Source organism: Xyrauchen texanus, chromosome 48 (genome assembly GCF_025860055.1).
Source record: "Xyrauchen texanus isolate HMW12.3.18 chromosome 48, RBS_HiC_50CHRs, whole genome shotgun sequence".
NCBI classification, from domain to species: domain Eukaryota; kingdom Metazoa; phylum Chordata; class Actinopteri; order Cypriniformes; family Catostomidae; genus Xyrauchen; species Xyrauchen texanus.
Window position 1 is genome coordinate 13,739,932 of NC_068323.1, and position 23,617 is coordinate 13,763,548.

Here is a 23,617-nt window from a genome sequence, read left to right on the forward strand (position 1 = left end):
CAAGATACAGTTTCTGTATCACTGACTCCCGGAAATGCCGTCATGGACCCACAAGGAAGCTGGGAGATTAATTGCTCCAATATCACCAGGTCGATGATGTCCACGATGCCGCGGGTTCCCTCAACCAGCAACCATTTCTGACAGACATCCTGGAGCTGTTGTGCAATGGCAAACAAGCGGCCATGCCTTCCGAACTTCAGGGATCTAAAACGCTGGTGGTTCTGCTCAGTACCATGGCCAACCTGTTGCACGATGGCCTTCTTATTATCTCTGTAGTCGAGGAGGCTGGTGGCAGGAAGTTGTTAGGCTGCGCTTCCCGGAGAGCAAAGGTAACACCTCGGTGGTCTTCTCAAATGGATTGAGGTAGGCCTCGGGATCATTGTTTGGCCCAATTTTAATGAGGGTAAAGAGTGATGCAGGTTTCAAGAAAGCAGCCCCATATCTGTCAGTCAGGCTCAGGAACGCCTGACGGTCCTCTGATTGGGCCTGGAGCAGGAGTTGGAAACGGTGTTTGGTTCTGCTGGATGCTGGCAAGGCACTTGATTATTTTGTCCAGTGGTAAAGACTCCACTCCTTTAATCCTCTGATATTTCCTGAGTTTCAACACCACTGTGACAGGTTTGTGGTTTCTGGGCAATGGAAAAGTAAGGAGGCAGCAAACTATCAATGTGAGTATTTTATTTACTCATTCAGGGTTAGACAAAACTTGAAGATAAAGGGCTCTTAGTGGCCAAACAATACTCTCAGCGTTTCTCTCTATAATATGATGGGCACATGCAGGCAACACTCTCTGCTGTCACTCTCTCTCCCGCTATGATGCATGCGTGCGCTTTTTCAGGTCTCCCTTCTATCATCACTATAACAAGAATCAGGTGTTAGAGATAATGAAAACCCTGGTGAGGAGCCTCACGGCTCTCCCTCTCCCACAGACAGACACACACCCCATTCCCACAGTATTATTAAATGCACTGTACAAATAAATTGAATTGATACAGAATTAATGTCCACACTGTTTTCCAAATCACCTTTTGCCCTTAAAGTAAGACATGCACATTCTGCAAAGACACTCAAAAGAAAGTGTTTTTATTTATTTTTTTGATGCATTCATTGATAAACAGTATGGAAAACATATAATTCACAAAGGCAGACAATAACAGGGGAGCATAGGGCTAACAAAAAAATAAAAATACAAAAAACAAAAATCACAAATCGGTATGTTGAAATGTAAAGGCACATGCAGCGATGGCAGTGATGCCGCTCAGGACCGGACGTGATGACGTAAGAGCTTTCCCCTGTATACGTGCGCGTTCTCGAGTAGTTTCGGAACAAGTAGAGAACGACGAGTCTTCATCGAGGATTCTGCTCCGTGCTGTCTCTATATTTACAAACAGGCCTAATTTTTAACGGCTACACATATTTTAATACGTCACCATGAAAAGAAGGGGGAACATGTGGCTGTTCGTCGGAACGTTTGCATTTTTGGTGTGTTTTTTTCAAGCCGAGGCTCTGACAGGTAAGGCGTCGCGTTTTTCTGTTGACCATTTTTTCCACTAACCGGACTGCTGAGAAAAACACTGTCCGAGACAACAAACTGGCAGTATTTTTTTTTTATTTTTTTTTTTTACGTTTGTAGCCAACAATAAAGCAAAATACGTAGTTACTGGTTGATTTAAATGTTTTCAAACGTTTAACCGTTCAAACCGTCGTCGTTTTGTGGGCGCGCGCTCATCAAGCTATAGCAAAAGCTGATGTGTTTTTAAAATACACGTTCTCTCCTCTCGTTGCATATCAGAAGGCATGCATCATTTCTCACAAAAAAACTGTAAAAATATGAACGACTGGAAAGATTTGAGAAAAATTTGTAAATGGAGGTAATCTTGAGAAAATTGACCAGTGAGATGTTAGCAACAGCATAGACCATGAACGTATTATAGGTAAAGTACTGTACTTAAACAACCATTTGCTGATTATCTGCCTTATTTTGCTTTAATGAAAATAACCGCTAATCCTTACCCAAAGGGTGTTGTAAGCTTTTAAGTTACACATTTTCCAAATTGGACAGTATCTTCTCTCCAATTGTTCTTTCATGCTTCTTGGTTGACATTTTGGCTAATTATTGCCGAGTTTCATGTGATCTCTCAATGGGGCTCAACAACCAGCAGGTCTCAGCCAGACGTTGCTGTTTAATATTAATGTCTGTTCTGTTCCCTGGCAGGTCAGTTACTCCAGTAAATTATGTTTAAACACAGTAAGCAGCAGGCACCATTAAAACCGGTGCAGACTAGATTTGGAGGCCTGCAGTCAGCATTCTGTCATTGTTTGCAGGTCTTATGAAACGTTAGTTGAGAAAGCAATGGGACAACTAGGTGAGCCTGTAGTTACATTCTCGAATTTAGGGTATGTAATCATATAATGGAAGTTGACAAGGTAAAGCATCAGTATTTTGTCCAATCATCTGGCCTAAACAATTTTCATCTTTTAGTCTATCCTTGGTCCATAAAAAGCTTAGCCTAAGCTCATTATAATGTTCCATCACTGTAAATGGCCCACGCTCAGAAATCTCCACAAACCCTCTGAACCTGTAGGCACTAGGGCTGGGCGATATAGCCAACATTTTTATCACAATAATCTTTTTCATATTGTTCGATATTTATCACAATACACATTGCACTTTTTTTTCAAAGTTGATGGAAGAAGAGAAGAAAAAAATAAATTCTAAACAGTCAAAATAGTCTCTACAAAAATGCACAGGGGGTCCAGAGACGGCCAAAGCAGTGGGTCTGCGGGATCTTTTACAAATTTTACCGTCTTTTACAGTTTATCAATTGAAAATGAACGTTAAAAGATAATCTGTTTGTTCTGAAGCATAGTGACAGCAGTCCAGTATTTGTTGGACTATTTTTACATTAAAATGAAATAATTTTTTACATTTCTTTAGATTCAAATACCCAAGTATGAGGCATAGAAGCCCTTGTGACTGTGGAATGATGCTGAATGTGGGTTCAGGGGTGTCCCGAGAGAAAATGTAGAAAAGGTTTTTTTTTTTTATTTTCTATTTTATGTAAAAAAACATTTGTATATTTTCATTCAAGTGAGAGACTAGTCTTCCAACTAGTAATTTTAGTCTTTCCTTATCCATTCCATAATTTATTCTCACAAATTTATTAAAGAAATTGATTTGTTTATTATTAAAGGCTCGTAACATGCTGATTAATAAAGATACATTTAAAAGGGGAAAACGTTATGGTCTAAAAGGTGCTTTTGAAACCATGTTAACTCATGCTGCACTTAATGTCTACACACATGCAGGGAAAAGAGGCAATGCGTGCAGAGCGGGACAGGGTAGAAATTATGCATGTTTGTTGCTAGAGAACAATTTGCAAGATTACAGCGCAGAAAGATCAGAGCTGTTGTCCACATCACTGTTGTTTTGTTGCGCTCTTCACTAGAGACCATGACAACGGTTGCGACCTCTCATCAAGTCTTGCGGTGCGGATGGAATCAATCCGGTGTCCGACGTAACCTAATTGTTAGCAAGGCATCTAGCATTAGCAAGTTCATCGAATCTGACCCTACGTTACCACTGGCGCGTTGTAATCGAAGCTGAGAGTGTTTTCAATTAATTCCTTTGAAAGCCGAGCATCATGCTCGCAAGATGGATCGTAGGATTGGCAGCAGTGCGGAGCAAGCTCTCTCCTAGCACTGTGAGCGCCTTTGAGCAGATTTCGTCTGCCCCAGTGGAGCCTGAGAAAGCCGAACTGCTTGACACACAGTAAATATCGGAAATTCCTCAAAAGCTTATCATGGATTTTCTTTATCTTGATATATATCGATATTGTTTTATCGTCCAGCCCTAGTAGGCCATAACCACCATTACTCTTATGGTAGTAAGTTATTTTCATTATAGAAGTGTACCCTGCACTTGGTAACACAAATATTATATACTCCAATGTGTTGTTCTAATATTTAAATAAGTCATTCCAACCCCTGAGGTAAATTAATGGTGCTTTGCATGATAAATGAAAATGGAGAGCAGCAGGATAATGTGAGATTGTTTTAGGGCCTGGCAACATCATTTACATTTACATTTATATTTATGCATTTGGCAGACGCTTTTATCCAAAGCGACTTACAGTGCACTTATTACAGGGACAGTCCCCCTGGAGCAACCTGGAGTTAAGTGCCTTGCTCAAGGGCCCAACAGTGGCATCTTGGTGGTGCTGGGGCTTGAACCCCCAACCTTCTGGTCAGTAACCCTGAGCCTCAACCACTGAGCCACCACTGCCCCACATCATAACATTATTCGTCTCCGAGCAGCAGCTAAATGATTGTCTGGTAATGTCTGTAAATCCGAACCTAATCAGCTTCTCATTCGCAGTTAGAAATAGAGTTCTAAAGCTGTAGGTGGTGGATTTCTACACATAAGCTTCGACTCTTCCTCAAAACTGCTCAAGAAATTACTGATTCCTTTTTGTGCTCGCTATGACCTGTCACCAGAACAGGTTTGTACTTTGAAAGAGCAACAGGTTTAATTATTGAGTTCCTGAACACTGTGGCACATATGCTGTGGCAAAACCTGAGCTGACAGCTCCCCCAGCTCAACTTCATTATGAGCGAACAGGCAGATGTTTTTTTTTACCAGGTTAATAGCCATCAAAATGTGTTTTGTTTGTGAAGGTGTTTTGATTTGGCAGTCATTTTGCACTCTGGAAAATGAAGAAGAAGATAATTCTCTCTGGAGAATTCAATTTTGCTATTTAGAATTTAAGCTTTGGATATTTAGCTGAAATGCCATATTATTTAATTAAAATCTAAATTATAACACAATAAATCCAAGCACTGAAGTACATGCTAATATTCCTGTCAGAAGAGTTAGTATGTCTTTTAGATTAGAGGAGTGCCTTTAAGTGAAAATTGTAGAGGTGACCTTTCATGATATTCTCTTGGATGAGGCCTTTTCCCTTTCAGAGGGCAGATTATGTTATTTCAGGCTCAAGGTATGTGTGGAGTCTCGTTGCTTTGTTGACATCCACCCTTTTTATTTTACTCCTCCCTAGCTAACATGCAAAAACATTTTCTCAACAGTGGGGATAAATGGGATTGAATGCCTTACTCTTGTTTCAAAACAAAATGCTCTGAAAACATACATGTGCTACACTACAGGAAGAAACTGGAGATCTGAAGCAGATCTCAAACAGTTCTTGTCATTGATGTGGAGTGTTGTTATTCAAGAAGCAATGCACGTACTTCATGTTGTCCGCCGTGTGTATTGTTCTGAGGTGATCAGAAGAATTCCATTGAAAGTTCTCCATGGGGATTAGCACAGAACAACCTTTGAATGTTATTCTCGGAGTTACATGCTCACAAGGAAAATGTTTATATGCATTTAAAAGTTTTCAGTCAGATTGAAACAAGAATTCTTATTTTTAAAATGTCATGTAAATGCTATAATCTGACTTAAATCATATGATTTAACAAACCTAATGTGATTGTAGCTTGTCTTAGTAAAAATATGTACAGTATCTCACAAAAGTGAGTACACCCCGCACATTTTTGTAAATATTTGATTATATCTTTTCATGTGACAACACTGAAGAAATGACACATTGCTACAATGTAAATTAGTGGGTGTACAGCTTGTATAACAGTGTAAATTTGCTGTCCCCTCAAAATAACTCAACACACAGCCATTAATGTCTAAACCGCTGGCAACAAAAGTGAGTACAACCCTAAGTGAAAATGTCCAAATTGGGCCCAAAGTGTCAATATTTGTGTAGCCACCATTTGTGTGGCTTTAACCCTCTTGGGCATGGAGCTCACCAAAGCTTCACAGGTTGCCACTGGAATCCTCTTCCATGATGACATCACGAAGCTGGTGGATGTTCCTCCACCTTCCGTTTGAGGATGCCCCACGAATGCTCAATAGGGTTTAGGTCTGGAGTCATGCTCGGCTAGTCCATCACCTTCACCCTCAGCTTCTTTAGCAAGGCAGTGGTCGTCTTGGAGGTGTGTTTGGGGTCGTTATCATGCTGGAATACTGCCCTGCGGCCCAGTCTCCGAAAGGAGGGGATCATGCTGATTCAGTATGTCACAGTACATGTTGGCATTCATGGTTCCTTCAATGAACTGTAGTTCCCCAGTGCCGGCAGCACTCATGCAGCCCCAGAACATGACACTCCCACCACCATGCTTGACTGTAGGCAAGACACACCTGTCTTTGTACTCCTCACCTGGTTGCCACCCCACACGCTTGACACCATCTGAACCAAATAAGTTTATCTTGGTCTCATCGGACCAAGTAATCCATGCCCTTAGTCTGCTTGTCTTCAGCAGTATGAGGGAGTGTGAGAGCGATGACACCAAATTTAACACACCTGCTCCCCACTCACACCTGAGACCTTGTAACACTAACGAGTCACATGAAACCGGGGAGGGAAAATGGCTAATTGGGCCCAATTTGGACATGTTCACTTAGGGGTGTACTCACTTTTGTTGCCAGCGGTTTAGACATTAATGGCTGTGTTGAGTTATTTTGAGGGGACAGCAAATTTACACTGTTATACAAGCTGTACACTCACTAATTTACATTGTAGCAAAGTGTCATTTCTTCAGTGTTGTCACATGAAAAGATATAATCAAAAATGTGAGTGGCGTACTCATTTTTGTGAGATACTGTATGTGTATATAAAATATATATATATATATATATAATTTTATTTGCAGTGTGCTGGACTGAGTAATTTTGTCTTATTTTTCAGTAAAAATATCTAAACATCCTTCAATCTAGTTTTCAGAGAAATCTAACAAAATTTGGCATGGTTTATGCTTCAAAGCAATAAAAAAAAAAAATACCCTGACCCTTGAAACTTTTCCTTTTTTTTTTTTTACCCTATTGGCAAAATATTGTTCTTGTTATGAGCTTTTCCCATTTTGTTAATATTTCTCTGAAAACATGACCGAATGCCTTGTCATTTTGATTTTCAAGTGAATGTCTGATAATATGTGTAATAATGAACCGATATTGTTACTGGAAAACAAGACAAAAATACTCAGATAATTGCAGTGAATGTAAATATTAATTGGATCACAATTTGCCTCGGCGCATGTTCTAAAAGACAGGTGATGCCCAATGTGTATTTAACCTGCCATATTTTTCGTCCTTCCTTCAAATATAAATTTTTTGCATTGTCAGTTATATTTTGTCAGAATGAGAAAGACTAGCTCAACTACTCAAAATTACCCAGCTTTAGAATAATTTTAACTTTACAGGTAAATGTACTGAGTTTTTTATTTGTATATATTCATCATATTTTACTGAGAATTAGAATTTTTACATTCATCAATAACAATTCCTTTGCCTCATTGGTCATCAACATTGCTTTTCATCTATTTATTCCAAATTATGAATTTCATACTTTATCAAATTTCATTTCTTGATATAATAAGCTTTAATGATTTGAAAGCATGCTTTAACTCATTGTTTTTTAAAAGCTTCAACATTTTGATTTTGGTATCATAAAGTGCCAAAAACCACTCATGTGAGCTAGGATTTGGACTTACTCAAAATCCATCTGTTTCTTATTTATGCCTGTTTTATGTCTTCCATTGTAACATTCTTTCTTTTCTCCTCTTTTGTTTCTTCTTTTTCTCTTTGTCTGCCTGTATGCTTCTAATCATTATTCATATCATCTCAATGAATCGTTTACTTTGAAACCAAATCCATTTTAATCACTGGTCCCATTCATCTGACAAATCCAAATGTCCAGCGGGCTTCATAAAATCACCCTTGTCGCAGATGAAACTGATCGAAGACGGCGCAGAGCTTCATTGTGAAGTCATTGGCAATCCCATCCCTGAAGTTCAGTGGTGGTTCATAGAGGGCGAGGAACCAGATGAGTTTGTTACTCAGCTCTTTGACGGCGCACGAGAGGAACGTGTGCACATCAATGCCACCTATATCCACCACGCCGCAAGCATACTCATCCTCAACAACCTAACGCTCAACGACACGGGTGTTTACGAGTGCCGCGCATCCAATGACCCTGACCGCAACGACCTCAGGACCCCACCCAAAGTCAAGTGGATTCGCTCGCAAGCGAATGTTATAGTGTTTGAACGTGAGTTACATTGTGGAGACGGAAACCCCACGTCTCCCCTAGTGTAGCGGAAGACACTCCCATAGATTCAGACTCTCCCTGGCCTTGCCCTTTGCCTTGTTTTGTCCTTTAACTAGAAACCAGGACCAGCTGCTAAAGCCAGGTGCACACTGTACGATTTTCAAAACTCTTAACGATTGTTGCTTGTCAGACCATGCAATATGATCCTAGTGAGATCTTTGTTAAAATCCATGGTACACTATGTGACCAGTCAGACCGTACAAAACACATTGTCAACACTTTGGTCCCAATTGTCCTGATTGGCAGTGCTTGCTAGGTATTTGTTCGACGTAGATCTAGTCATACTGCTCAACTATGATGCCAAAATTCTGACACTTGCAGAACTTCGTCAGAGACAAAGATTCATTGCAAAAGTAATTAATCCGAGATTAGTGAACATTTCACACTAATCGATCAAAGACTGACGATTTTGTGCTTTGACAAGAAATCTTTTAGAATCCCTGAAATTTGTTTCAGGTGACGTCCACACTTAGTATTTGCATTGATTTTGTTACATTCACAAAAAAGCTCTCCATTACCACATACTATAAAACGATGACATTTGAAAACTGAAATGAATTAGTTTGGATGTGGCCTCAGATGGCAAAAGCACTGCCTTATTCGTACATTGTGAACCTGGCTTAACACAACACAGAATCATTGCTTCCACGTAATCTCTACTCTAGCACTGGCTGTTCCTTTAAAGTAATCCAATGCCTTTTTATGAGCATAAACTTGCGTAGGGTTGGGTACAGAGAACCAGTTGTTGTTCAGAACTAATTCCATTCTTTAAAAAAAATTCCAGAATCATATGAGCTTCACGATTTTCGGTTCCATTCATGGTTCACCTACATGCAATTTTCCGTTGACAAGGATGGAAAACAGTGCAAAAATACTCTGTTCCCAGCAGTACATTTCAGCAGCAGCACTGCCTTCTACTGACTCATGTGGTCAGTGCATTTTAATTCCCAAACAAATTACTCTCATTCACTCTTTTGAATCTATTATGCAGAGCTTCCAGTATAGTCCGAATCCATAAAGAATGATTCTAATGAGACTGTTCTTTTGAATCTATAGCTCAAAACACAGCAATTCCAGTATAGAAGTATCAAGCGCAAGTTATGAATTTCTAACTGAAATGAGAACTGTTGAAGTCTCACAAGCCTGAAGTATAACATCAGATTACATAAACTAAACATTAACAGTTCCTGAGACAGTTATATAATATTACTTCAGACCTTTGAGTCTTCACAGGTCTGATTATTTGGTTGTAATGAGTGCCATTTTATAAAAGAATAAACGAAATGTGCCATCATATTTCTTGTTTGTTTAGATTAATTAAAATATAGTTAGAATCATGTATTGGCTAATTTATGTCTCTCAGTCTGCAAATCCACCTTTTACAAAAATGTAATTGAAAATGTTTTTTTTTTTTTTTTTTTAAATTTGCTTTGTAAAAATCTGAAATCTCATGGTTTGGCAACAGACTGCAGAGGACAGTACATACAATAAGAAATGTATTTCCTATTTTCAAATTATCCTTAAAGTACTAAAAGAATAACAAATTGTTACTGGAACTGTAATTTTTAGGAGATTTCAGAATAGGAACCAGAATTGTTAAATTCCTTATGATTACCATCACAATAGGGCCATAAGGGGAACCTTTTAAAAGAAATGGCATTGATCGTTTTATGTTACTGCTGGTCAGGTGTATGACGTACTAATTGGCATGTATTTCTGAAAAGGGCTCAGATTATGTCTCATTAACTTGGCTTTCCTTCAGTAAATGTTTAGCATGTACTGGAACATCCAAAAGCTCTTTAGATATGTGGCTTAACCATTTGGCACCCAATGTCTAAAGCAGGGGTTGGCAACCTATGGCTCGCGGAGGGTTAATCAGTGGCATGCCAGCAATGGCGAGAGTAGATTTATTTTATATAAATTCCGTCCATGCATTCCAATCTACATCTTGATGTAATCCTTCCTTATGATCACGTAGTGTGTTTTCATGAGCTGAATGGGAGGCTAAATGAAAAATGTGACAAGACTGCAGTAGACCCAACAGACTCGTGCAGCATGTGGAAGCCATTCGCGAATTGCGAGCCAGCAGCACTTTTGGTTAATCGCGTGAGTAAAGGCGCTCGCTTTGATTCGGTTAGAATATGTGGATGACAGCCTACCTACATTCCGTGTAACATTTGTTTATTTTTGCTTTCAGAACAACACGTGTGGTGTTTTTCTTATTACATCACATTAAAAATTACATTAAAAGATGAAAAGAGAAACATAAAAGCATCGTGGAGTCTAATAAAATATAAATTAAACCTGGAAATAAAGTTTTAGGATTTTGTGGGTGCGATCCACAGAAAAGGCCTAAATAGTTGATCGGTTTGTGACGTGTGAATTGCATGCACGTGCAGCGTGTGTCATCACACTTTAATAGTGTTTAGTCTCCCATTCAGCTTATGAAAACGCTGCTTGATCATGAGGAAGGATTACATCAAGATGTAGATTTGAATGCAGGTGCGAAAAAGTCATATAAATAAAATAGCCTGCTCCTCTCTAGCTGGAGCTTGTGATTTATCCCTCTGTCTGATTTAGTGAAATGTATAAAATATAAGAAATATTTAAGATTCCACACAGTTTTGTGATCAGTAATCAAATAAGCAAAAAACATTAGCTATGTTAACTCATTTTGAACAAAGGGACAGTTTTTCTTTCATTAAAGCATTACATGAATGTAAATTATGTTCACATGATACTCTGTGAAAATTGTCAGCAAAGCCATTGACCAGAAAGAAAAAAAAATGGCACTCCATGTCAAAAAGGTTGCCGACCCATGGTCTAAAGAGTAGTACACTCAGCAATTCTTTAATTGCACACAACCGCAGAAAACCTACAATTCTTCCTATAAACTACAGCTTTTTATTTAATGAGTTTATTTCCCCTCTATCCTGACTTGTCTATGTTCATTACAAACTGCTCACTCCTTAAAGGAGCTGATCATTTACTTACCATCAGGCCATCCAAGATGTATATGACCTTCTTCATCAGAACAGGATTTAAGATTTTTAGGAAAGTATCCCAGATTTTTAAGCTTCATCCATTGCAAGTGAATGGATACCAATTTTTGATGGTCCAAAAGCACACTTACTCAGCATCAAAGTAATCCACATGACTCCAGCCGGTCAATTAATGTCTTCTGAAGTGAATCGATACGTTTGTGTTAAACTAATCGTTAATTAAAACGTGTAACTTTTAAAAAAATCACTTCCTGTAAACACTCAATGTCGCTGTCACGTGACGTCAACTTGTTGGCACACTCACGCGAGAATTCAGAACTTCCGCTCTGTTTACCAGAGTGTAACGTATTTCACACAAGAGTTGGGTCATTTTAAACGGCTACAAAGAGCTGGCGCAATTTGTTTTTCACACAAACGTATCGATTCACTTCAGAAGACATTACTTGATTGGCTGGAGTCTTGTGGATTACCTTGATGCTGACTAAGTGTGCCTTTTGGACTCAAAAAGTGGTGTCCATTGACTTGCATTGGATAAAGCTAAAATCCTGGGATACTTTCCTAAAAATCTTAAATCCTGTTCTGATGAAGAGGGTCATATACATCTTGGACTGCATGAGGGTGAGTAAATTCAGAAAATTAAAATTTTTGGGTGAACTATTCCTTAAATGTTAACCTGTAGCTCACAGCCCAAATCTACCTTCACTTCTCCCTTTTCTAGCGCAATGTGCATTTTTGTGCACATTGTGGTACATGTCTGGACAGCATTGTTCCAGTCTATTCTGTCCTGTCTTTTTTGCAAATACTAATTTCAGAGTACCACTGCACTTCATCTTGAGGTTGGTGATTCATTTTAAAGGATACTTGAGTTTCAATGACACTTTGTATGAATTACATGTTAGGTTGGTGAGCAGTTTTATACATTTTTTTTGGGAGGGAAGTCTTGAAAGTAGTGGTTGACCAATGTGGATTTTTCAATGACTAATACCAATATAAATGCCATACAGTTTAACAACCGTAAATCAGATGTACACGATGTGAAATGGAGACATATACAATATTTATTCAAATTTGCATTAACTTGTGAGGAAAGAAACTTGAAAAGAGAAATTGTTTTATCTACATTGACACATCTATTGGTAGATTTTGGACTCAAGGGAAAGTTTAAGGGATAGTCCACCCAAAAATGAAATGTCTCATCATTTACGCACACCCTCATGCCATTGCAGATGTGTATAACTTTCTTCTGTAGAACACAAATGATAATTTTTTTTTATATATTTCTGCTATGTAGGTCCATACAATGCAAGTGAATAGATGCCAAAATTGTGATGCTCCAAAAGCACAAAGACTTTGTAAAAAGGAATCCATACGACTCCAGTGTTTAATCCATATCTTCAAATTATAGTTGTGGGTGAGAAACGGATCTATGTTTTGCTTAATTCTTCTCCCAGCACAGTAGGGGGTGGTTAGCATGAAGAATGTGAAAGTGATCTGTTTCTCACCCACACCTATCAAATCACTTCTGAAGACATGAATTTAACCACTGGAGTCTTATGGAATCTTTTATGCTAACTTGTGTGATTTTATTGAGCTTCAAAATTTTGGCACCCATTCACTTGTATTGTATGGACCAAACGAGCTGAGAAATCATTCTAAAAATCTTAATCTTAAGAGATGCAGATGAAAGAATCATGCATATCTGGAATGACATGAGGGTGAGTAAATGAGAGAATTTTCATTTTTGGGTGAACTATCCCTTTATCATTTTTTTAATTGGCCAAGTTAACACTTATCAGCCAATGGCGATATCATAAAATAGCCAAATACGGCTCGATTAATCTGCTTGGCCAATAGATCGATCTGTCACTACTTAACAGTTATGGTAATTTCTATTGTGAATATGAGTTTATGCTCAGCTACATACAATTATTTTAATGATTTTTACACACACAAATGGAAGTTATGGAAATTCATTGGTCAAAAGATGTGGGAACCTGAAAAGATATAATATTATAGCCTAAAAGCTTATCTGTGGTTTGTGTATTTGTTGTAACTTGCTAAATTTATGCATGTGCAGATGCCAACATTTTGACTGTTCCAACTGTGGTGAACAACATGACCTCTGCAACTCTCAGCTGCAACCTTACCAACCCCACTTCTCCAGTTAAAGGCCACTATTGGACCAGGAATGGCAAGATCATTGACAACTCCAAATCATCCAGTTCAGGCCTTTACACGGAGTACACGTATGTTCCTTAATCTTAAATAAATATGTGACTAAAAACGAGCTAAATGTAGTGCTCAATGTAATTTCTTTTAATAATCAGCTTCCCAGATTTAGAATTTAAGCATCCATTAAGTATTGTGCGGACTCTTTGTTAAGTCATAGTTATTGAGATGGAGTTGACACGTGGCTCTGTCAGAAGCATTAGCACAAATAAAATCCTCTGACGCTCCACACTCACTGACCTTAATTCCCATTAGAGCAGAGGCAGAGCTGCTGGGGCGGAAAAAAATATCCACGTGGAAGCTTTAGCAGCATACTGGAAAAGCAGTTTAATTTACAGATACCTGTTTGTTTTGCTTTATTTACCTCCCTTCCACCTTTATAGGTATGATTATGCTTTTATATTGAAGGCATCTGTTGGCCCATGAAAGAATGCAGGAAGATTTTTTGTTCACATTTCTTGTTCAGATTGGAATTTTAGCTCAGTACTTGCTAAATACTGCACACACCATTTATTTTAAAATATTAAGTCAGAGTAGGCTTCATTCCATAATAAGTCTTTAAAATGGTATTGTGCTACATTGTCAAACTTTCATTGTAAGTTTAATTATTCTAGTGATGTCCAATTATTATCAGCTAAAAACAGCTATTTTGCTTATCAACTAAGTAAAGAAAGCGTTTCTAAAAATCATTATTCTGGTTCATTCGTCACACTGGAAATGGAAGGTCAAGTGAAGTGCATTGGTGATGGCGACCAATGCGCACTGTTTTATATTGCCTTGGCAAACATAGCAGGTCATCTGGGTATTCGATGCATATAGAATATTTGCGTACTGTACTCTGTATACATTAGGTGTGTAATGGTTCACTATTACGGTTCGGTTCACGATACTGAGCTCACGGTTTAGTTTATAATTCTTTAAACTAAGCCTGAATCAAGACAAGTTAAGATTTAAATATGTATTACTTTACAAGACATATGCAAAACATTTATAATTTAGCACTGTTATTAAAAGTGCGATTATGATCCATTAGAGATGTACTGGGATTAAAAGCCATCCTAGAACAGGGCAAAAGTGACACCAAATGAGAAAAATTGCTAATAATTTGCTTTGCAGCAAATATGGAATGTTAGATTGTCTCTCTTACACACTTTCACTGAATATATTTAAATTAAAGCTGTATTGTTCTAAAATATTATTGTCTCTGATTACATCTAAATATTATTTTACAAAAATGCATATTTCATGGAAGTGCATGCTTATTCAGTTAAGTGTTCCTAGTTTAAACCCTACTGTACTGTACTGATTAAATAAAATCAGACATCTGACATTTCAAGCATTATCATTCATATAAAGCATTATTTTATAGTAGATTAATATAGCACTACTGTACCAAAAGCACAAGGATTTGTTGTTATTGTGAGTGTACACAAATAAAAGTAGACACTTTATAGTCTCTAATGATGTCTTACACTTATCAGTATCCCCCAAAATGTATTTTTAATGTGAGTATTTTTGTTTCTGCTGTAATGACGAAAAAATCCTTAGAACCCAGAGGGTTAAACCTCTGCAAACTGTTAACTCCAACTTCAGACGGACAGGGGGCGTATTACAGAAAGATCCTAACTTGAGAATCCTATCTTCTCTGTTTGGTAACCATGGCAAATCCAGTTAGGATATCATTCAGGACAAAAGCTTTTGAAGAATAATATTTTCTAAATGCGTTATCCTGTCTTAACCCTAGATAGGAAAAGAGCATTACATAAGGATTACTAATTTGCCAAAAATCCTTAACAACTCCACTGGCATCCTAACTGAAAACATACTTTGAAAGCCAACGGTTACAGTCACATTTCAATACTATAAAACATAACTAAAGCGCTACATTAATTAGTGATACAAAATGAAGAAAAGCGACGTTTGATGGTAGAAACACTTTTTGAAGACTTTGATGACAAAACACTTACATAGGCTTAGGATATCACGTGTGATGGATGCTTGTAAAATAATTACAAAATCCATCCAGTCTCCAGAATGCATATCATATTTTAGAACTGTGATAAATAGTTTCTCGATACACCATTACAACCCTAGTGTACTAGGGCTGCACAATTAATCAAATAATTGTGGCAGCTTTAATTGTAATCTCAATCATTTAAGTATTTGTGAAAAGTGTCAATTATTGCAGCCAGATCTTACTTCGATCTTAAGTGTGTGAATTTTCAATGTCATTTTCTATTTGACGTGTATTTTTGCAGTGGTTGAGCATTGTATCCAATCACAAGCGCATTACTCGCATGTGTGTATCCTTTATTCAAAATTTGAGCTACAGTTTGTTTTTCATACTGCTAAGAGGGCCAATCTGAAGTTGACTGTTTAGGCATTTATTTTAGGCAAGACTTCATTTACTGATAAAACAGCCATCAAATTCAGAAATCAGTTCTCATTTATTTTTTTTATCTGACGACAAACACCGGTATTACCGCTGGTTGGTACTAGGAGGGTAATATTCGTTAAGAAGGGTTAGGGTTAAGCCTACGCAATAAAGCAAGACACCTTGATTTCAAACTTGGATTTCAAAATTCAAATAAAACTGGAAAAAAAATAAGTGCAATTAAAATGTGTTCAACGTTTTGAAAGATGGCTTTACAACAGTTGTGAAGGACAACATTTCTCTGGCAAAAACCCTGCTTCATCCGTGCATTCTCTACTAGTCGGTTATTTCAATGTCTGGGAAAATACATCATCTGTGTGAATAAATTAGATCCCCTGGCATGAGGGATCGGTGAATATTCTTCTTTTTTTTGTGATTTTGCATTGAAAATAAAATGTATTTATTTAAAAAACTAAACTTAAATCAAATGCATTTCTAAATTCAAATTGCACTCCAAATGAAATTAAAAAGCAAATAAAAGATTGGTGATAAAAAATAAATGTATACACCTTTCCATTTACCATCAGGCAAGTATCCGTCTAAACGTGCAGGTGGAAAATGACATGCTAGTAATTAAAATAAGTATGATGATGATGATGATGATAATGATGAATGTGTTTTTGTATTTTATGTTTTATTCACAGATGTATAGGCTTCATAGTTGTGGTCACAATGAACTGCTCTGTGGAAATTAAGTGAACTGAACTAAAAAACAGCTGAGCTGAGATGTCTGAGGTCGTTTACAGCACTCATAGACAATATTCTAGAGTGAGAAACGTTTACATGCGCGTGTTCCATGAGCCTGCACACCTCCGAACAAACATATGAGTATAGACAGCTGCCATCTGTTCTTAATAATATAATAAAGTGTGTTTCTTCAAGTGCATGTCTGTCTCTCTACGGGCAAATTATTTGTAATATTAATTTAATAATAATAGCCTAACAATTATTTAATACATTGGAAAAACAAGCCAAATATCGTCTTGACATCACCAAAGGAATCAGCTATTGGTGATCACTCTGACCATCATCGATCCCCGAGATTGTCTGTCGGCACAACCCTAATGTGCATTTCTCTCTATAAATTAAAATGTTCAGACAGTCTCTTTGCTGCTTTTTCCAACACATTCAGAATCATTACCACTTTTGAATGTTTGACTGCGGCTCGCTTCATGCAAGGCTCATTATTACGGTTTAGTTTTTCTCTGTAATGTAGAACAGTGTTAGCAATGTTACTTAAACCATTCTTTCTCAGCCCTGGAACTCAAACCATTTTCTGATGCCCCCAAAATATATACATTTAAGTAATTAAATTAATATCATAAACATATGACTAGTCGACTAATGGCTTAAATTAAGGCCTACTAGTCGACAAGGAAAATCTTTGGTCGGGGGCAGCCCTAATATCTTGTTTTTGAAGATTAAATACACAAAAATAGAAGATAAAGGAAGCACTGTATATAGAAAATATGGCATGTGCATGTGATCCACCCAAAATAAGTATTTTTAATGTAAATTATATCAAAATTAATCACAACTACAATATCAAGTGGAACAATCCACAATTTTGATATGTCATAATCGTGCAGCCCTAATACATATATTGAAGCAATAGTAAGAGCTGTAGTAGGTGGTTACTGTTTGGGGGGTGATTTTGATTTGGACTCACTGCTGTTTTTTTTTGTTTGTTTTTTTCTCTCCTCCCCACAACAGCATTGAAAAGATTGATTACCACTTTTCTGGAATATATTCATGCGTCTTCCTAACAGAGCCTCGGGTTAATAAAACCATTGAAGTCAAAGGTAAGAACTGTTGAGTCTATCTGCATCCAACACAGTTGGAACTTAAATTCACGTAAGAAGACATTAACCCTTGTGTTTGTTTTGTGCTAACACATTTTGTTCCTAGTCAAAAATGACTCACTAAGATTGTTCATAAATCTCTCATATTGGATATGTTATTACAAGATATTGCTTTAGATTATGACTGGTTTTGTATTCCTATTGAACATATTATTGATATATATATGCATTTTTATTTTATTATTGATAGGATTCATTGAACCGAGAGCTGGAGTGCACTCACTGATGCATAAAAATTATAATTTAAAAACCACTTGCTTTATCTGAACCAAATAGGTGTCAGTTTACAGATTAGAATCTGTGCTTTACAATGCATATAGCTGATCCTATCAATTCTTAAATAATGCTTTTTAATTGCTTTAACTGTTTCGTTCACACCATTTGCAATCACACCAATTATATTCGGTTGATAAAACCTTAAAGATGAGAGCCAAGTATTATATATCGTTGGAAAGGTCTCAATTAGTAGAATGAAATGAGCAAATTGGTTAAAAAGGCCAAACTGAAGTGAGTATTAGTGTATGAAATTCCCACTGACACAAATATAATAATAATAATAATAATAATAATATTATTAACCGTATTTATCCTTATTTTTGACTTTGTGCTCAATGCCCTTCCCATTAGCTCTCCCACACGTCGCAGCCTACAAACACATTGAACACGGTAATGAGAATGACAAGGCTGTACTTGCATGTGTGAGCCTTGGATACCCCCTGCCTACTGACTGGAGTTGGTACAAGATTTCCGAAGATGGAACTGGGATAAAGGTACACAAAGGTTTTAAAAGACTGTGCATGTTGCAAGAACAGGTGCCTGGCCTTGTGGTTTGACGTTAGTTTTAAATGCATGCAGACATTAAAATTGCAAAGACGTACCAAACTTCACTTGGCATAGTATGAATACAATACAGTTTAAATGATGTATAGCAGTCCTATCATATTCAATGTATCATGAGATTTATGTAATTATCTCAAAATGGAAACAGAAACTTGTGAAACTGATATGTTAATCTATCAGCTTGAAGCTTGTAAGTGATTTCCTACTTTTTACTATGTGAGCATTTACTTGGGTGTCCTTGTCAACACACAGGTCGCCATCACCAATGGCACTGACGACAAGTATGAAATCAAGAACACCCCCAACAAGACCACACTGTACGTGAAAGATCTGAATATCAACAACGACATGGGCAACTACCAGTGCCATGGTCTTAATGATCTGGGATCAGCCCACGATCAGATTCAACTGCATGTGCGCAGCCGCTTTGCTGCCCTGTGGCCCTTCCTTGGCATAGTCGCTGAGGTCATCGTTCTCGTCACCATAATTTTTGTCTATGAGAAGAGGAGAAAGCCTGATGAAATCAGTGACGGTAAGAGAAGGGAGTCGTTTACATCATAGGGATCTTTCACAATCAGAATTTACAAATGTTTAGTGGATGTAAATTTAAAAAGATATTTCAGTATGATTTTGTACATTTATTTTAATTGGCAGCAGTGTGTGGCTGTGCCTTTTTTTGTATTAAGTTGTTAATTTCTCTGTTCGCTGCTGCTTTTACGTTGTGGTCAGTGCTCAACTTTGTCAGACTGCAGTGGACTTATAACTTTCAATGACAGTTGGTCTTAAATGAGAAGATAAAATACATGCAAAAAGAAAAGTGACTTGTTTGTTCTCTCTTAGCCAGTGAAAGGGTTGAGTCTGACATGTTGCAGTATAGAATGGGTTTTAAATGTCAAGGTATTATGTACAATAACCAAGATGACATTTCCGAAGGATCATGTTATATTTCCTTGCATGCTCTCTGCATCATTTTCTCATTGTATGATATTCTTCAGCGCTAAATTACTGCAGTGGTTTTTGACAGCTTACACTGGGACTGATCCTTAAACAGAAAAGTGTCTTTAAACTTTAATAACCTTTGGTGGAATTTCACGAAACCAGTCAAGAAAATGTCCTTGTCATATTTAACCTCAAATCAATAGACCTTATTCACCGCATACCCATGTTTGATTTTTGACTGGAATGACAAGGCTGTGAGTGACAGATGTACAGTCTCTTAAATGGGCTGTACCACAGTTTTAAGTGTTTTTGGATCAATCCGTGCACAAAACATTTAAAAAATATCTTCAAAAATCTTTAGTAGACAAAAAAAACTCCAGAGAACACGAGTTGTGAAAAATCCATTAGGATCTTGAAGCTTTTTACAGCTGTATACCGTACATTCCATTGAAGAGATGCTACTGTGAATAAGGTCTAATACGAAACATTTTCAAAAAGAAAATAATGCCTACATTTAGGACCATTCATGTTTTATAATTGTTTGATAATCAGCTGCAGGTGTCCAACCTGGCCTCGCACCGCACAGTCGCCACACGGCCCGCCCCGCTCTCCACACACAGTTTTTCACAATTCCTGACATTTAATCATAGAAAACATTCCCTGTCTTAGGTCAGTTAGGATCACTACTGTATTTTAAGAATGTGAAATGCTGAGGGGGCCTGGGTAGCTCAGCAAGTAAAGACGCTGACTACCACCCCTGAAGTTGCGAGTTTTTATCCAGGGCTCCAGCCAGGACTCCTAAGCAACCAAATTGGACCGTTTGCTAGGGAGGGTAGAGTCACATGGGTAACCTCCTCGCGGTCGCTATAATGTGGTTCTCGCTCTGGGTGGGGGGCGTGGTGAGTTGTGCGGAGATGCCACGTAGAATACGTCTCTGAATTAACGTGCTCAAAAAGTGATAAGATGTGTAGATTGGCGATCTCAGATGCGGAAGTGACTGAGATTCGTCCTCTGCCACCTGGATTGAGGAGAGTTACTTCGCCACCAGAAGGACTTAGAGAAACATTTTTTGTAAGAATTTTAAATGCCATAATAAGAGTAGAGAGAGTGATTTTATTTCATCACATTCCCAGTGGGTCAGACGTATACATACACACTTTATTAGTATTTGTAGCATTGCCTTTTAATTGTTTAACTTGGGTCAAACATTTGGGATAGCCTTCCACAAGCTTCTCACAATAAGTTGCTGGAATTTTGGCCCATTCCTCCAGCCAGAACTGGTGTAACGGAGTCAGGTTTGTAAGCCTCCTTGCTCGCACATGCTTTTTCAGTCCTGCCCACAAATTTTCTATAGGATTGGCTGAACTCAGTTGTGAAGTGGCTCAAGACTGAGCCCAGGCCAGGGGGCAGTTCAAACAGACGGAACACAACAGTCTGGAACCGAATGCGAGAGTCTCAAGACACACATTTCCAAGTTGAACATCTTTCCCGGCAAAGCACATTTAACAACTCATTGCTTAATCTGAGAAATGTTAATAAGAGAGCAAGATGCAATGACCAAAGACCTCCACCAACTGTAAGGGGCTGTTCACACTGAACACTTTTGCAACCTTCCAGTTTTTATTTTGCCTCTAGAGGTGACCCTTCCTAGCCGCTCCAGCACAGGATGCAATGGGTAAAAACTATCAGTGTGGATTTTTGCCGATTGCAGTGTATACTTGTTGATAGTGGCCAGTAGAAGGACTGAATTATGAATTTACATAAAAGAAAATTCAGTCCCCTAATCAAATGGTACAGTGCTCTTCGTGTAACTTGGTTATCTCATTGTCTCTTGAGGCTGTCAGAACTAGACAAGCTAAGAGTAAAAGTAGACAGGGTGTGTGTGTGTGTGTGTGTGTGTGTATAAACCTGTAAAATGAGTTTAACTTTGTTTTCGTCTTTCCATGTGTGCCCTCTTGCTGCCTGTAGATGACGACACAGTATCCCCACTGTAAGTTTTCTAATCTTTTACATTACACATATATTCTTGACAGCCTGATCTTGTGAAAATTGACAGTGACAACATTTTTACAAATATGATGTGGTTCTTTGTAAGTATCGTGAAAGTTATGAGGCAAAATGTCCATTGTGTGATGCTGAAAGAGAATTAAATGTTCTCCCAAATGGATAAGGATTTTAAGGTTGATGCTCATTGAGTTTTAAATCAACAGAACCTACCTTAAACCAAAACCTAACCTATAGTGTCATAAAAATCAAACGTGAGACAAAAACGTAAACGCTGAAGCAACCACGTCATTTTGTGTCACAGTAACGTTAGTCAATGTAAAAAATGTTCGAGGTTGATTTTGATCTCCTTCAAAAGAATTTCAATGCCATGTTGAAATCTAGACAAAAGCTCCTCTTTGTGGTTCTAGCTCAGGAAATCCTTGAGCACATCAAAGAGGGAACTTATGTGAAATCGTGTTTTTCAGGAAGAGCAATGCTGCCACGAACCACAAAGACAAAAACGTCCGGCAAAGAAACCCCAACTGAGATTGGAGAAAAGGTGAGGCAAGAGGCAAGACAAACTTGACAAATGTCACTTTCTTTTCATTTTCACAACAAAAATATCTGATTTCCTTGTTCTGTTCTTGTCAGGTATCCTAATGACTACTGTTGAAGATAAGCATTGAGTTGCTGAGTAGCACATTATAGTGCACCCTGAGAGTTAAACAACCTTTTGCTTGAGCTTAAATGTATTGAGATTAATTGGTCTAGTTTTACTTGTTATTCTGATCTGTATTGTGCTGCCAGCAGATGTTTTTAAAAGTAGGTGGGTGGGTGGGGGTTGTAGATGATTGTATTCTAGTTGTAGATGTGTTTAATGAAGATCTCTAAATGTGGGAATAAACTTTTTTGGGGTTTTGTCCTGGCTTTCTTCAATGTTCCTCATGAGTGTACAACTGTTTCTAAAACATCTACCTTTTCACTGTTCAGATGCATGGTAGTTTGACAATGTTCCATGTCTACACAGATCGCTGTAGCTGAAACTATGGCTAAAAGGTTTCTTTGGCAGGAGTCAAAGGACCCGTCGTTCACTTTTTGGCTGTGATTTTTCATTTCTGTAAGCCTTAATGTCTTGCCACTTTATTGGATTGTAAAAACATGCCGTTTTTAATCATGGCAACAACTTAATTTAACACCTTTTGTGTGCAGTACTCGTGTTTCTGCATTTGAAAGCACACTGTACCAGAATGGTCGAATGCCACTTTTTTTTTTTCTGTTGGGTTAGCAATTTTTTTCCAGTAATCTCAAAGGCTTATTTTTAAAGATGCTTGAGTAGATTTTGATGTTGACTCCTAAGCTGCTACTAACCTGTAAGGACCAAGAGTTAGAAAGGCTTGCCATTTGCTACTCCGATAATCAAATATGTAAATTGTTGCCAAAATGTTTAAAATCTAATATTTAGGTCAATGAGATGGTAATATTATTTAGATAAGTCAGTGAAAGCAATGTATAGTGAAGGCTTATTTTGTTGCGTAATGATACTGTACTATAGACAGTTCAGAAGTTATGCCCAATACATTGCGATGCGTAGTGTCTGGATGTGTGCCATTTCCAAGTTGAAACCTTATTAAAAGTGTATTCATTATTTTGCCATAGGAAATCTAATACACTGTACTAACTTGCACAATCTGAATAAACTTGTTTGATTTCAACATTGGTTCTCTTGAATATATAATATATACAGTGCATTCATGAAGTGTTCAGACCCCTTCATTTTTCTGACATTGTTGCAGCCTTATGCTAAAATGCTTTAAATTATTTATATTTCACATCAATCTACACTCCATACCCCATTAATGACGAAACAAAAAACTGATTTATTTTTTTTATAACTTTAATAAATTTGCAAAGAAAAAACTGAAACATCACATTGACAAGTATTCAGACTTTTAACTCAGTACTTCGTTGAAGCACCTATGGCAGCGATTATAGCCTCAAGTATGTTTGGATATGATGAGTCAAGCTTTGCACACCTGGATTTTCTGCCTATCCTCTCAAGCTCTGTCAGGTAGGATGGGTACCATCAGTGGACAGCCACTTTCAGGTCTCTCCAGAGATGTTTGATTGGGTTCAAGCCCGAGCTCTGCC

The 23,617-nt window shown here is 37.7% G+C and overlaps 1 protein-coding gene across 2 annotated transcripts; it reads left to right on the forward strand.

The window, feature by feature from the left end:
• The first annotated feature begins 1,301 nt into the window (after window positions 1-1,301).
• Window positions 1,302-23,181, forward strand: LOC127639705 (basigin-like). 2 transcript variants are annotated; one of them, XM_052121874.1, is made up of 9 exons: window positions 1,302-1,513; window positions 7,767-8,117; window positions 13,257-13,425; window positions 17,556-17,644; window positions 18,332-18,474; window positions 18,797-19,076; window positions 21,452-21,473; window positions 21,955-22,028; window positions 22,121-23,181. In XM_052121874.1, the coding sequence occupies exons 1-8, from the start codon at window positions 1,432-1,434 to the stop codon at window positions 22,013-22,015; spliced, it is 1,197 nt and encodes a 398-aa protein (XP_051977834.1). In that variant the 5' UTR covers window positions 1,302-1,431; the 3' UTR covers window positions 22,016-22,028; window positions 22,121-23,181. The 2 variants fall into 2 exon arrangements, with proteins under 2 accessions (XP_051977834.1, XP_051977835.1); XM_052121875.1 differs by lacking the exon at window positions 7,767-8,117 and having other exon boundaries at window positions 1,306-1,513.
• The last annotated feature ends 436 nt before the right edge of the window (window positions 23,182-23,617 follow it).